General features: G+C 32.4%; 2 protein-coding genes across 6 annotated transcripts; both read left to right on the top strand.

The window, feature by feature from the left end:
* Nucleotides 1-327: 327 nt before the first annotated feature.
* Nucleotides 328-5,238, top strand: LOC109179074 (syntaxin-22-like). 2 transcript variants are annotated; one of them, XM_019328643.1, is made up of 6 exons: nt 328-626; nt 1,788-1,878; nt 2,011-2,210; nt 3,608-3,789; nt 3,869-3,972; nt 4,876-5,238. In XM_019328643.1, the coding sequence occupies exons 1-6, from the start codon at nt 436-438 to the stop codon at nt 4,939-4,941; spliced, it is 834 nt and encodes a 277-aa protein (XP_019184188.1). In that variant the 5' UTR covers nt 328-435; the 3' UTR covers nt 4,942-5,238. The 2 variants fall into 2 exon arrangements, with proteins under 2 accessions (XP_019184188.1, XP_019184187.1); XM_019328642.1 differs by having other exon boundaries at nt 2,002-2,210.
* Nucleotides 5,239-8,536: 3,298 nt separating this feature from the next.
* On the top strand, nt 8,537-12,367 carry LOC109179119 (histone acetyltransferase MCC1). 4 transcript variants are annotated; one of them, XM_019328689.1, is made up of 8 exons: nt 8,537-8,840; nt 9,158-9,247; nt 9,421-9,642; nt 9,799-10,116; nt 10,233-10,377; nt 10,455-10,554; nt 10,641-10,869; nt 11,938-12,367. In XM_019328689.1, exons 4-8 carry the CDS (start codon nt 9,995-9,997, stop codon nt 12,095-12,097), a joined length of 756 nt encoding a protein of 251 aa, XP_019184234.1. In that variant the 5' UTR covers nt 8,537-8,840; nt 9,158-9,247; nt 9,421-9,642; nt 9,799-9,994; the 3' UTR covers nt 12,098-12,367. The 4 variants fall into 4 exon arrangements, with proteins under 4 accessions (XP_019184234.1, XP_019184233.1, XP_019184235.1 ...); XM_019328688.1 differs by lacking the exon at nt 9,158-9,247; XM_019328690.1 differs by lacking the exon at nt 9,421-9,642.
* Nucleotides 12,368-15,162: the final 2,795 nt, after the last annotated feature.

The raw sequence follows: 15,162 nt of genomic DNA, 5'->3' as shown, positions 1-15,162 counted from the left end.
GCTAAACTCTTGACAAGATGGTGTGATGATAAATAGCCCGCATATTATGAATGGAGAGGTATTTCATTCGGAAATGGATATATGCATTCCACCACACAAGCTCAGGTACTCTAAACGCTTACACGGCCATTATAGGAGTCAAAACTTTCCATACCTAATAAATACAAATTTTGTATTTGTAATATTCTAATAATTTTAATGACATAATAATGTTGAATATATACGAAACAAAAGCACCTTCCTTTTTCTTGTCGTTAACTCCTATCAAATCAGCAGGGCATTACCCGGCCGGCCAGCTGCAGCTCCTACACGCTACATCCACTGCTTAGTTTATACGGTTCGCCAACGTTAGTTTCCTTTACTAATTTTCCTGTGATCTGATCTTCCAAAGCCAATAACAGATCCATTGAATTGCCATTCCGGCCGGCCGATAAAATGAGCTCCGATGACGACGATGATCTTGAACGCGGCTTGGGTTTCCGTCTGCATGAACACACCAACAACCCTTCTGGGCCCCAGTCCGCTCGGGCCGGCGTGTTCCGGATACACACCGCAGTCGCCGGCTTCCGCCGCCTTGTCAACACCATTGGAACCCCCAACGACAACCTTCATCTCCGTCAGAGGCTGTACGTAATTTCAATTTTTCATTCTCCACTTTCCATTATTCTACAAGTAAACTCCATCAAGTTGTTTTGTTTCTCCAATTTTCTATTTTTCTATAGAGAAATTTTTCGGTTAATAAAATTAAAGCTTATGTAAAACTGTACAAGTTGATGAATTGTATTGTGTAGATAGATATTGGTGCACCGTAATACATATGGAGTGTTTGACAAATGGGTGATAGCGGATAACTCATTAAGTTAGCAGACACTAATAGTTAATTGGGTTAGCTGGTTTGACTAGTTAATAATATTAGCTGATTGTAAAAAGAAAAAAATAATAATTTTGTAAACTTTTACATGGTATTTGGTTGGAAGGAAGGAATTTAGGGGGAAATGTATTATAATTCGATGGGAAAATAATAAGATAGGAATTAAAATTACATTGTTTGGTATGGAGGAATAGAATTATTCGGAATGGAAATGAGAGAAATGATATAAAGACTAAAATGCCCTTATATAATAATATTAATAATAACATTCACGGACAAATATGTTATTTCCTTCCTTTTCCTTTTTCTTTGTATGGATGAATTGCAATTCATATGGGGGACCTATGAATTGAGGGCGATTCCTCCAACCAAACAATGTAATTTATCATTTCATTGAATTGCAATTCATGCCAACCAAACACCCCAACTCATTGAATGTAAAATGAAATATATTGTGCTAATTTATTAATTCTTAAATTAATTTTACAATTTTTATTCATTTATTGATTGATTGATTATTATGATTATGATTATGATTATTATATTACAAGGATGAGTGAAATAAACAAGAAAACTAAACATTATTATTGTTGTTACTGAACCAAAAAGAAAAAAGGGCAATGAACAACGAGAAATATAAATGTTAGGGTTGATAAGCCTAAAATGGTCATTTAATAATTAAAGTCAATCAGTTAACCAAAAACTCTACTTTTCTTAACTAAAGCTAATATAAATCATTTTACCGAACACTTAAAAGTAGCTAATTAACTAATCAAATCAGCTAAATTTAGTAAAACTAGCGAAAATTGACTTATCAACTCTATTACCAAACAGGCCAGTCTTCAGTACTTTATATTTATTTATTTATTTATATAGCTCAGTGTTGAGATATTGGTGTAATTTGGTGTGCCCACAGGCAGAGTAGCAGGGTGCAAATTGGGCAGTTAGTGAAGGAAACTTCAGCCAAGCTGAAGCCTGTTGGTGATAAGCATGAACAGAACCAGCCTGTAAATACATTGAGAAAATATAATTTGAGTTAGTTATTTAATTTCTGCTAATTTTCATTTATCATGTTAATAGCTAGCTAAGCTAGCTGGTGAATGTACAGTTGATGTGCCGCCGTGACTTAGGTGTTGAAGACATACTTTCAACTTCAGCCGCCTGTGGAGGAAATCGCCAATAATGCTAAGCTTGCAAAAGATGTTCAATCAATTCTGAGAGACTTCCAAAAGGCTCATCATCATCTACTCACAGCAGAGAAAGACACCATTATTTTGTCTCCCAACAATAATAATAATATTAATGTTGGACAAACTTCCAGCTTCATGGAATCTATGAGGTACTAACCTATCTTCTGTACATTGCATGATGTTGTATAGTTTAATAGTCTTAAAATTAGTGTTGCAGAAAGCGCTAGGCGCTCGGAGGGTGCTTAGTGCCTAAGCAGCGCCTAGGCGGCCTACTAATCCGAGTATATGGTTTCCACTTTTTCCACTCAGGGCTAAGAGTTGTTAGAAGGTTACAATCCCTCAAATTGGTCAACTGCATATATTAGATAGTTAGTTGAATACATAGCTGGAAAAATATAGAAGACCAGTATTTGAGTAGGCAAAAACAATACTCGGCCAAGTTGAGCACCAACTCGGCCGAGGTCGAGTTAGGCGCTCAACTCAGCCGAGTCGGCACCTAGAGTGCCTAGTCGGCCGATTAGTCAATCAACCAACTAAAAGTCTCCTAGGGTTGAAATCGCCTCGGCCTAGGGGCGCCTAGTGCCTAGGCCGATTTTTACAACACTGGATTTAAAATTAAAGGAGGAGGAACCATCCAGAGGCAAGTAGAAGTCATATATGGAGCTTGCACGAGTTTAGCTCACTAGTAAGCACTAAGCAGTATTTTGGAGAAAGATCAAAGTTTAAAATTAGGCAGCGAGAGTGTGGCGGGCAGATCTCTTGTGCGCGTCAGCATTTAGCCTGTCTAATCTGCTCAGCCACTCAGTTACTATGATTTACATCTTCTCACATGCTCTATTGGATTGAAGTGTGGGGGTGCTGAGATTTGGGATTCAATCGTTTGGGAGAAGAAGTGATACATGGCCCGAATACATTATATTCAGGGCCGGCCCAGAGGGGTGGGCGGGCACCCGCCCAGGGCCTAATGTTGAAAGGGGCCCCCTAACTTGGATTTTTATTTTTTTGATAAAGCTAAAGAAAAAAATTTATTGTATAAGCAAAGATTTGAACCCACAACTTCAAAATTATTATTTAATATTAAATCGGGTTAACCATTACAATCATTTAATATAATAATTCAATTAATTGATACTCCGTGTATATATTAGAGAATGTTAAATTAATTTATTACTTAAGGATTAGTCCAATTGATTTTTTAAAAAATAAAGTCTTAAAAAAATTATATGTCGATAAAAATTCAAAATTATCATTGAATTATTTTCAATTAACACAATCTTTTGAACTATATATATAAACATTTTAACTTTATATCAGTGTTGCAAAAATCGCGCCTAGGCGCCGATTAATCGGATCGGCACCTAGGCGCTAGGCGATCGGCCTCCTAGGCGCCCGCCTAGGCACTCTAGGCGACCTAGGCGGTCCCCAAGCGTCTAGCGATTTTTTCAACATTGCTTTATATATTAAGGTCCCTTGTGTTTACTTTGCCCCGGGCCTATAAAATGATAGGACCAGTCCTGATTATATTATATTGTTAATTATATTGCAGACAGGAAGTCATTCTCCAGCTGGAAAATGATGAGATTGATTTACATGATGAGTCGATGTCCATGTTTGAAGAAAGAGAAGAAGCTGGGATGAAGGAAATTGAGGAGCAGATCAATGAAGTAAATGAGATATTCAGGGATTTAGCAGACCAGCTGGTTCATGAACAACAAGGAATCGCAATTGGTTAGCATCATCACATCACATTTTTCTCTATAACTTTCTTTAATTTATAATAACTTGGCCTAAATCGTTCTTCTTTCAGAGGGCATCGTTCCAAATACTGAGATCTGCAACACCGCAATCACAGCACAAGCCACTTCCCAACTAGCAAAGGCATCAAGAAACCACACCTCTGAATCATCTATGGTACATAAATGTCATTTCATGGCAGCAATAATGCAAGCTAATTAACTGTTTGTTGAGCATATATATATCCCTGTTTGGTAAATGGATGTTAGCTGTTAGCTGATTGTGTTAATTAAAAGGTATAACTAGTAGATAACATTAACTGTTGTAGAAAAGTGTTTGGTAAATTAACTGTTAGCTGATAGCTGTTTGATATAATTTCTTTTCTGAAAAAGCTAATTAAAAAGTTGTTTGGAGTAACTTTTTGAATTTTAGCATTTTTGAGTTGTAAAAAGCTAATTAACCAAACACTTATATTGATATTTTAACTAAATCAAACAATTAATAGTGGTCAAATAAACTAAAATTGACTTATAGATCTATTTTTTTACCAAACAGGGCCATATATATATATATATATATATATATATATATATATATATATATATATATATATATATATATATAGTCTTTTGGGTAGAAGCTGGTAAAAGACCAAGTCCATTAATTGGTAGTTAGGGATTCTTGGGGAGAGGCAGTAAAGGGCCAAGCCTAGCACCCTGCTTCTCTGCCTCTCGAAAATGTAATAGCTATGAAGTCTAGCTATATAGCTTTTGCATAGTGGTAAGCGATTGATCCTAACACAGTTCAAGTGTCCAACTATCAATTGAGGCATGTGCACATCCTTCAATTTGGTATAAGAGCTAACTCCATGTAGTAATGGGAACCCATGCAAAAGGTCATGAAAGCTTAGGCTTTTAGTTGATACAAAACACATTCTTCAATTTGGTATCAAAGTCAATCCCGAAAAGGTCATGGCAGTGTTGAGACGGAACACATCATTAAATTGTGTTTACTAGCAACCTTCTCCTACTTGGATGATCTTGTTTGGAGATTGACACTAACTTATTATTACTCTTGCAGACTTGCCTGTCACTGGTGATCTTTGGGGTTATCCTGCTTATTGTACTCATACTACTTGCAGCATAATGAAGCAGGTTTAAAAGCACTTACTACATTCTGCAGAAACCTGAAGGGGTTAATTCATCAAATTGTCTTCACTTTCTTATGTAAAACACCCTGAATGTAAAGTCATCAATACATGTATATATGCAGCTAGCTAGCTAGATCATTAAGTATTAGGGACCCTCTGCCTCATATAGAGCTGTGATATATACATTACAAAGCCAAAGTCCTCTCTTCTTCAGGGCATAGGTTATGTTGGGACAAACTCAAATTTATTTTTATCTACTTTATGTTGAAATATAGAGTGAAAATTCGAACTATGATTTACTATCGGACAGAGTGTAATATATGTTTTAGTTTAAAGGCAATTGCAATAGTAGTTTTTGCTCAGTTTTTTAGGAAGAAAAAAATTAAGAATTGATTTTTATCTAATGAGAAGGGAGTTTTTTGGCTACATTTTTCCCCTGTAAACATGGACCCACCCCACTCTCACCCCATATATAATAGTTGTATGTATATATGTATATATAGTACAAGTTTTAGTATTAGTATAAAGAAACAGATAAATGATAATAAGAAGTGAGATAGATTATTAGTTGGCAGAGCATGTGTTTGGTTATTATAGTGGAGGGCTAGAGTTTGAAACCTTAAACACACACACACACACACACACACACACACACACACACACACACACACACACACATATATATATATATATATATATATATATATATATATATACATAATAAGTCTCAGTCAAAGTTATACCCCTCATTTATGTCCATGTTTTTAATGCTAAACATTTTGTACATTGTACTTTTAGAGTTGTACTATACAATTTTTTGGACAAAAATACCCTTACCCCGTTATAACTTTCGTTATCTTTCCCATTACTTTTACCATGCACATGCATCTACCATATCTTTTCTATTCTTTAATTATAACAATATTTGTAAAACATTATATATTCATTATATATTAGATTAATATAATAAATAAATTTTATTTCACTTAGATTATAATTAGTAAACATTTGTTAGTTATTTTTAAAAATATAAATATTGGACATATGTTTTTGTGCATCGCGCATAGAAAAGACTAATATATATATATATATATATATATATATATATATATATATATATATATATATATATAACATTCTTTTATCTTAAAAATGAGATGTGTAATTTATAATGTGTTCTCTATTCAAATTATTTTATCAAATTAATTATGTTTCATATTTTGTTATGAATATTTTTAGTAAAATTTCTATGTATTTTATTTTTCTCCCATATCCAACAATATTTATACTTATAACTTTTTGGGTAAATTTTTTTTTAAAATTATCTCTTTTGTTTTAATATTTTGCCTTCACTCGAAAAAATTGATGGATCCATCATCCATCCCTGCTTCTTCGTCCCTCTCAACAAAATTTGTAGCTCCGTCCCTGCTTGTAAATATGATTTTTGAAGGAAAAGGGAAAAGTTGAGTAGATTAGTGCACATGTGTAGCAATATGCGTGCCCAGAAAGTGTGTGCAATGCACGCGTCTTTGGGCGCATAATGCCTTCAATTATTATTTTTGTCAGAATTTATTATTATTATTTTTTCACTTGTTTCTCTCTTTTACATAGCCGGCATGAAATCCACAAAAATCTACAACTATATCGTTGCTCTAATACTTAAACAGTTAAACTTAAATTAATCATCTAACTTACACCTACTCTGATTTGATCTCCATATCTACCAACTCACAATCTTTCTTTTCATCTAATCTTTTTATATTTTGATTATTTCGAGTAAATGAATCTTTGAAAATTCACCTAAAAAGGAGTTTCAAAACAATGTAAAATTGAATTAATTGATTTTTCAATTTTGATTAATAATAGAATTGAATTTTTATTATTTTTATTTATTTGTTTTTAGAAAATGACATTTTTTTTTTCAAAGTACTCGAAGTCATATGTGAAACCAGTAGCCTTACTCAAAATATGGACTATCTGATTATCTAACCTCCAAACATGAAACATGCATCATAAAAATGTTACCAACATCATTAATCAAAAGAGTTAATTCCAAAAATGTCCTCCGATTATCGTATTTTTTCAAATTGGTTCATTGACTTTTAATTACACCTAAAGTGATCCTCCGACTATTAAATTTTAAGCCAAAATGGTCTTCTATTAATTTTGGCATGAAGTAGGTCTTAAAAATAAGGGTAAATGGGTAATTCAAATTTTGCACTCCAATTTAATGAATTTTCGACTCCCTTTCAAACCGACTTCCTCTGTGTTGAGCATATAATATAACATAAATATAAATGTGCAATCTAACTATAAGCTTAGGCTTTTAGTTGGGATGGAGTACATGCCTCAATTTGGTATCAGAGCAAGCACATGTTTCAATTCTCTCAATGTGAAATCATTAAATTGGAGTGCAAAAAAACCTTAATTACTCAGTTTACCATTCATTTTAACACCTACTTCACGCCAAACTAATGGATGACCATTTTAGCTTAAAATTCAAAAGTCGGATGACCACTTTAATTTGGGTGCAATTAAAAGTCAAGGAACCAATTTAAGAAAAGGATAACTCTTAATCAAATTAATACTTCATCCATCTCATTTTATGTGTCTGATTCAGTTAACGAGGCTTGACTAAAATTATTTATAATTCAATTTTTTATAATGTTAAATTTAGTATTTGTATGTAAAAATTTATATATTTAGAAATTACATTAAAGTTACTATTAAATTCAAAAATAAAAAAATTAAAATATTGAATAAAATAAACAAAGAAAAAAGAATTAATTTTATCAATTAATAGTAAATAAGATGTTATCTATCTTTTACTATCAAACTAACATATGAATAATCAAAGTTATCACGGTTGATGCATTGAACCAGATTAAGACAATCGAATTGAAATGCTTCAGAATTAATCAAACTATTATAAACACACACACGTAATCAATTAGGTTAGGTCAGAGTGTAATAAAGTTACACTGATTTTTTTTTTTTGTTTTTTTTTTGTTTTTGTTTTTTGAAAAGAAAGATTAGCAAATTTTATTAAACCAAATGTTCAACACATGAAGGAATAGAAGACAATAAAAAAGAAGACTAGATTAAGAACGAGTAGCTCAGACTAATTTAAATAATCAAAGTTTAATGTTTAACTTAATTAAAAATCGAAGCTCAAGCTTGATCGAACTCTAATTTTTTTGAACTGAAACCAAAAAATGAGTACCCATCCAGCTAAATTTTTTACAATTAACGTAATTAATCATTTCAAATGTTCTAATTATAATTCATTCAAATGACTTTTTAAAAGATCGTTTCTGACCCATGTAATTAGTTGGGTTACTCTTATCTGACAAAAGTTCAATAATTGTGAATATGAAGTTCAATAATTATGAACATAAAATTTTAAAATTATGAATATAGAGTTTAATAACTATGAATATAAAATCGTGTCCATCTTGCAACTTCATATGTAAAGTGGACACGATTTCACAACATAACAATTGCTCTTTATCTCTTGCTTAACTCTCAATTCTTCGTTTCTCTTTCAAAAAAAAAAAAAAAAAAAAAAACACTTGGATTTCTTGTCAGCCCACCGAACTCGTTCATGAACCGGTACGTGTCACTGAGTGAAGATATCCGAGTTGAATCGTTGACGGCAAGAAAGACCAAGAAGAAGCCCGAAAACAAAGTGGTATCCGATTCCCTGTCGCGTTGTTTTGTTCCCAACTTCCGACGTTGATTCGATTCTCAGTCGAATACTTGTGTCCCTCCCCAACCCTTTCGTATATCTCTAATCTCCTCTTTCCCCCTTTCTCTTCTTACCATTTTTGTTTCTTCGTCTTGGAATCCAAACATCTTTTTCAACTATATCGCCTTAATTTGTCCGCCACCACAGGTATTCCCCTATGTTTCTTATCTTCATTTAATATGATACATATTAATTTATTATTTATACTATGATCTCATGTTCTTTTCAATCCCAAAGATCACGAAATCTTTTCTTTTCTGGGTACCTGACAAGCTAGTTTCCTATCTATCTACTATTTTACCCGTAGGATTTGCTGCGAATAGGATCTAGTTGCACTCTATCTGTTTGAAATAATGGCTGAACCGCTACAAGTAGTTTGTTTACAAGGATGGGATGTGCTGGAATTTTCTTTCAAATGTTAGAATCTTTGTGGTTAAATCCTAAATGCTATTCCGTTTATGTAGAACAAGTTTTAGATTGAATGCTGGCTGTATTTAGCAATTAATTTTGATTTGTGTCCACTCGAAGTTGGATATTTGGTCAACAGATTTAAGGTAAAGGTTAACTTTTAGATGGCACAGCCTAATTAGCAGTTGTTGATTTGTCTGTGTAGGATGCTTGGGTCTATCCCTACTTTCTTCACTTTAGATTACTAATGTTCACACTCAGAATCTAAACTCAATTAGTCAATTTTCACTTTGAATGTACCAAACATTCATGTTTGCAGATTTTCACTCTGGATGAACTAATGTTCATGTTTTACTCCATGATGTTCTGTAAATCAAGTCCTTAGCTCCGTCAACAAATATGCTAACTTCCAATGCACAAGTTTTCATTTGGATATGATTACCATAAAGGGTTTATCTTTGCATTTATGTCTACAAGTTACTGATGCATAAAGAGATGTTAAGATTAAATTCTCTTCTTTAGCATTCATGAAGGATCCAGTGTGAGTACCAAGAGCAACTGATTACTTGAAACACAACTTTTAATTCTTGCAAACTAGACACTGTATTATAGTATTTGTACTCAGAAGAACTTATGCTGCCTTTTCCTGAATGTGTGGCATCCTATTTGTGTTAAAAGTGTGATATCTTGTTTGCAGTGAATTGTTACTCTTTCTCATCTTTTTCCACGAGGCTTAGTATTCCTGTCTCTTTACGTGCGTAAAGGAACTTGTGAAAAGCGAAATACTTTTCCAGTTTTCTGGAGATTGAATGGCTGTTGGCTGATGTTGCATAGATGGAGAGGAAATTTCTTCTTCGAGATATAAACATTCATTATATCTTTGCTGGGGATTGATGCTAAGTTCTTCAATGGTAAACGTCAAAACCTCCCATCGTCCAATCATATCATTTAGACCTATACGACCTTCTGATTTAGAAGTTCTTGAGAAACTTCATGGTGATCTGTTCCCTATCAGGTTAGGTGATCACTGATTGTGCCTTGATTATTTCTTCTTGTCACTCTACTGCATGGTTACAAATTCTAAAGATGGTGTTTGTCTTTTGATGAAAATGGGATAATTTGGTATATTAGGTATGAATCTGAGTTTTTCCAGAATGTTGTAAATGGCCGTGACATTGTATCTTGGGGAGCTGTTGATTGCAATAGGCCTAATGGTCAGAGTGATGAACTTATTGGATTTGTTACTGCACGAACTATCATGGCAAAAGAAAGTGAGGTGAGCTTCTTGTATATTCTTCAAGTAATTGGATCTTGTATTCTTCTCTCTTCGCTGTGACTGAGATTTCTGTGTAGGTAGAGGATTTGATCAGGTTTGACCCATCAATGCCCGACCAGACACTAGTTTACATATTGACACTGGGAGTCTTAGAACCTTATAGAAACCTTGGAGTAGGTGAGATTTGGTTTAGTTCATAGTATGATAAATACTTTGAAAAGGTGCCAGTTATTAATGGATGTTCTCTGGTTTTGGAATTTCAGCCAGTTCTCTAATCCGTGAGGTCATAAAATACGCCTCATGCATCCCGACTTGCCAAGCAGTTTATCTACACGTGATCTCCTACAACAATCCAGCCATCTATTTGTATCAGAAAATGTCATTTCAGTGTGTACGGAGACTGCATTCTTTTTATCTGATAAATGGCCAGCATTATGATGCATACTTGTTTATATACTATGTGAACCGTGGCCGTTCTCCTTGCTCACCCTTGTAAGTAGACTTATTTGAATTCATGTTACAAAAACTTTACCAAAAACCCATTTGATTTTTTATTGACATAAATATTTTGATGGTACTGCCCTTGGACTTTAGGTTAGATATGAAAGGTTCGATTCCCCAACCCCTCAGTTGTAACAAAAAAAAATATCTTGATGATAAAAGGATAGTGTTTGTTGGTTGTAAAGAAACCATACCTGTGTCACTATGTGCTTCTGCACAGCTGGTAGGTCCCATTAGTAGATTAAGCAACTGAACCATTATCTAGTTGCCAAACCCGTATTGAGCCTGTTCTGAAAAAGTCACCAATAGGGTTTCGGGTGCATGGAGCCCCGAAATATGATAACAGATAAACTCAGAATGGCACCAACCTAAGTAGAAGGCTTCCATAAGTTTTGAGCCCGTTCCAAAAAAGTCACCGATAGGGTTTTCGGGTGCATTTGGCACCCAACTATGGCAACAAAAGAACTCCGAATGGTACCAAAGACTTAGCCAACATGTTTATAGCAAAATTATAAAGATTCCTGTACTAGATTGAAGCAACTAATAACTCAACTAACCATTTTTACTATTATTATGGTTTGAACTTGAGCTAGGATTTATAGCACGATCAAGGAAATAAGCTGTTAGAGAAAAGAACAAGGAGGTATTTTGATTGACTAGAAACTAAAGAAAAGAAATAGGAAGTCACAAGACTTTCCCCAACAAGAGTTTTAGGCTCTTGCCCTACAAGAGTTTTAGGCTCTTGCCTAGCTACTAAAGCTTAAAGACTAAGGAAGATTATTGGATGCCCTCCTCTCTTGAGGAGGTTACAATTTATAATGCAATGCAGAAAATAAATATAGTAAATTTAAGCTTGTCCCTTGATCAATGTGTTGATTGTTTGATTTGCTGTCCAGATTTCTTGCTTTCCAATCTTGTGTTGATTCCCTTTTTTTGCGTGAGTAAACCACCCATTCCCTTGGGTGTGTATCATAAGCGAAGTGTCTTAGTGACATTAAACTCTTGGTTATGTTGGTTTTACATTACTGATTAAATCATATATGGTGCTTTTATTTGCAGAGAGGTTCTTACTCTTTTGGTTACTTATGCAAAGAGTGGATTCAAGTCAATGACTGCAAAACTATGGAAACATGAAGAAAGAAAGACTCCCAAGTGGCCCAAAACTAAGGAATCGGGTTGCCTTCTCCCTACAACACAGAACAAGAGGACACACAACTGAAACTTGAAACTACACCAACTTGATTTGTTTAGGCTTATGTATACATCTTCGGGCGATTGTGTGAGGAGCGGATCAAAGTGTGAAAAAACAATACCGTTCTCTGTTGTTATTATTATTAGGCTTAATCTTGATCAAGCTTGAAGGAGGAAAAGAAATGTTGTCATGTTTCATACCTCTAACAGAGGCCTGTATGTGTCTTGCAGAGATATTACCTGATATATATAAAAAAATATATACGTATAGATGTGAATCTTATTAAAATTGTATGTACAGTACATTCTGTCTATTTTGTGGTTAAGTTAAAACCATGATACCTATGTAGCATAACTACAGAGATGTTTTTAGATTTTTAAAATGATGAATTTTAATAGATTTTAAACGACGTTTACAAAATCTCTGAAGACTTTTGTAGTTTTTGTATGAATCTATAAAAATCTATGACAAATTTTTATGGATATTTACATTTAAAAAAGTTTACAAATATTCTTAAAATTTTAAATTGAATATACCCTTAGTAAAGTTCACTAACTTCTATTGATACTTATTAGATGTTTTATTTTATATAATATTTTTTTTTTCGTTTTTAGTCCATCGACTATATAACCTTTTCAAATTATGTCTTTGACTATCAAGATTTTCAATTTTAATGTAAGACTATTCATTTTTTTTCACATTTGATTCCTCTTCTATTCAATTTAATAGCTAACTTAAGCTGAAAAATACATATCGAAAAGTAAAAACAAGGCCAATCAAGTTGAAAATAACTACCTAGAAAAGTTGTTCTATGCTTTTTCCCGGCTTAGTTTGGCAAATCGGGTGGACTTTTTCAAAACTCACCCCCACCCCCACCCCCACCCCCACCCCCACCCCGCATCTGGTGGACTTTTTCAAAACTCACCCCCACCCTCACCGGGTGCGGGTACCCACTACGGGTATCCATCACTTATCATTTTTTTTTGTTTTTTTTTTTTTTTTTCAAAAAATAATATTTAAATTACTTATATATAATAAAATAATAAAATTCATTACTTATACTAAAACATAAAATAATAGAAATATTCAAATATAATAACTACATTGTTAATTTTTAAAAATAAATTTAGTAGTTTAGATATAAAAATAATAAAAAGTTATCCAAAGTTATTGAAACTTTTATAATTAACTATATACTAGTACTACTTATTTTTACTATATATATATATATATATATATATATATATATATATATATATAGGCGAGTTCAGGTGCGGCGATTTCTTACGGTGCGGCAACACCAATAGTTCAACAAATATGCACCATCAACGTTAGGAAAATACACCACAAAAAACAAAGTAAACAGAGCCCTGCATCACCAAACACACACCATTATGTGTGAGTAAAAACACCATACACTGTTCAGAAATACACAATTGGGGGTGGTGAGTTATATGGTGTATTTTTTTTTTTTTAGTCTGTTGTGTATTTTGTGATGTTTTATTGCATTTCATTGTGGTGTGTTTTTCTTACACTGTTGGTGCATATTGTTAACACTGTTGATGTATTCTGGAATTCCGCCGCACCGCCGCATGGGAAGACCCCGCCGCATTTGAACTTTATATATATATACTAGTTTTTTACGCGCATTGCGCGATTGAGATAATGCCCAATATTTTTTTTTTAATAAGTACTTTAAAGTATATCAAGGTAAAATTATATTGGAATTGTTCATGCATAGATAATTGAATGTTAAATTTGCATATTTAAATAGGCAATTTTAAATTTATAAATGCAAGATAATATAGTCAAGATTGATTATAATTGTCAATAAAATAATTGTATAGGTATGGTTGAAACCAAATACGGGACATAAGGAGAGCAAATAAAAATTAGGGCATAAAATATTAAATATATACTAATATTGAAGAGCTAACTGCTGATGGCCAAACAAGGATATTGCGAGATAGTTTCTCACTTCAATTTGTTGTGTGATTTGAATACTCATTTTGTCAATATTTCCCCCAAGTAGTTACTATGATTGGCTTTTTTTTTTTTTTTTTTTTGAATGCAGTTACTATGATTGGCTTAATTATATATATATTTTTTTAATTTTTTATTTTTAAAAACAATTATTATTATTATTATTATTATTATTATTATTATTATTATTATTATTATTATTATTATTATTATTATTATTATTATTATTATTATATGTATACCCTTAGGTCATTTTACATGTTAATCTAAACAGTTAATTTTTTCAAATATCTTTTTACCAACCGTTGATATAATTCTTTGGTCAAATTCTCTAATATAATCCGATAACGCTAACCGCTAACTGCTGATTGTCAAACAAGGACGTTGCGAGGTAGTTCTCACTTCAATTTGTTGTGTGATTTGAATACTCTCTTTGTCAACAAATCCCTTAAGTAGTTAATATGATTGGCTTTATTAATTATACTTTTTAAATTTTTTCATGGTATTAATAAAATACTTGGTAAATAAATATATAGCATTATTTTGTATTATAACTTCGATATTTAATTAAAAAATAGTGTACAAAAAAAGATAATAGACAATGTAGTGAATATAATCAATTGATAAATTTGAATGTAAAGAATTTTTACATTGGAGAAATATAAAGACAATATAACTAATAAAATTATTTCTCTTAATTAATTTATTGATAATGAATAAATTTTTTTAATAAAGACATTGTAGGGACAATGTAGCGAATATAATCAATTGATGAATTTGAATGCAAAGAATTTTTATATTTGAGAAAAATAAATACAATATAACTAATGAAATTATTTCTTTTATTTAATTTATTGATAATGAATAATTTTTTTGAATAAAGACATTGTAGACACATAATTCTAAATTAAAGAAATGCATATGTATTATTTTCTGTTGTAGCTACTACATTATTATTTTACTTTAATAAGAGTAAAATAGAGTACTAATTATGCCAACTTTGATTGGGATGAGTTTCGAACCCAAGACCTTTCTTATTGAAATCAATGAGTAAGTTAACGGTGAACTAACAGAAATTAACAGAAAAGATAATATTTAACGGAAAAGTT

This window comes from Ipomoea nil, unplaced genomic scaffold, assembly GCF_001879475.1.
Source record: "Ipomoea nil cultivar Tokyo-kokei standard unplaced genomic scaffold, Asagao_1.1 scaffold0876, whole genome shotgun sequence".
NCBI classification, from domain to species: Eukaryota; Viridiplantae; Streptophyta; class Magnoliopsida; order Solanales; family Convolvulaceae; genus Ipomoea; species Ipomoea nil.
The sequence above is the reverse complement of the archived record's forward strand: the minus strand, read 5'-3'. Positions and strand labels throughout refer to the sequence as shown.

Excerpts from the sequence above, each read along its gene's own strand:
- LOC109179074 (XM_019328642.1), top strand. The coding sequence starts at position 436 with ATGAGCTCCGATGACGACGATGATCTTGAACGCGGCTTGGGTTTCCGT. Across the intron at positions 3,790-3,868 it reads ACAACAAGGAATCGCAATTG|AGGGCATCGTTCCAAATACT; the intron begins GTTAGCATCATC and ends TTCTTCTTTCAG. Across the intron at positions 3,973-4,875 it reads ACACCTCTGAATCATCTATG|ACTTGCCTGTCACTGGTGAT; the intron begins GTACATAAATGT and ends TTACTCTTGCAG.
- LOC109179119 (XM_019328687.1), top strand. The coding sequence starts at position 9,995 with ATGCTAAGTTCTTCAATGGTAAACGTCAAAACCTCCCATCGTCCAATC. Across the intron at positions 10,378-10,454 it reads TCATGGCAAAAGAAAGTGAG|GTAGAGGATTTGATCAGGTT; the intron begins GTGAGCTTCTTG and ends ATTTCTGTGTAG. Across the intron at positions 10,870-11,937 it reads CGTTCTCCTTGCTCACCCTT|AGAGGTTCTTACTCTTTTGG; the intron begins GTAAGTAGACTT and ends TTTTATTTGCAG.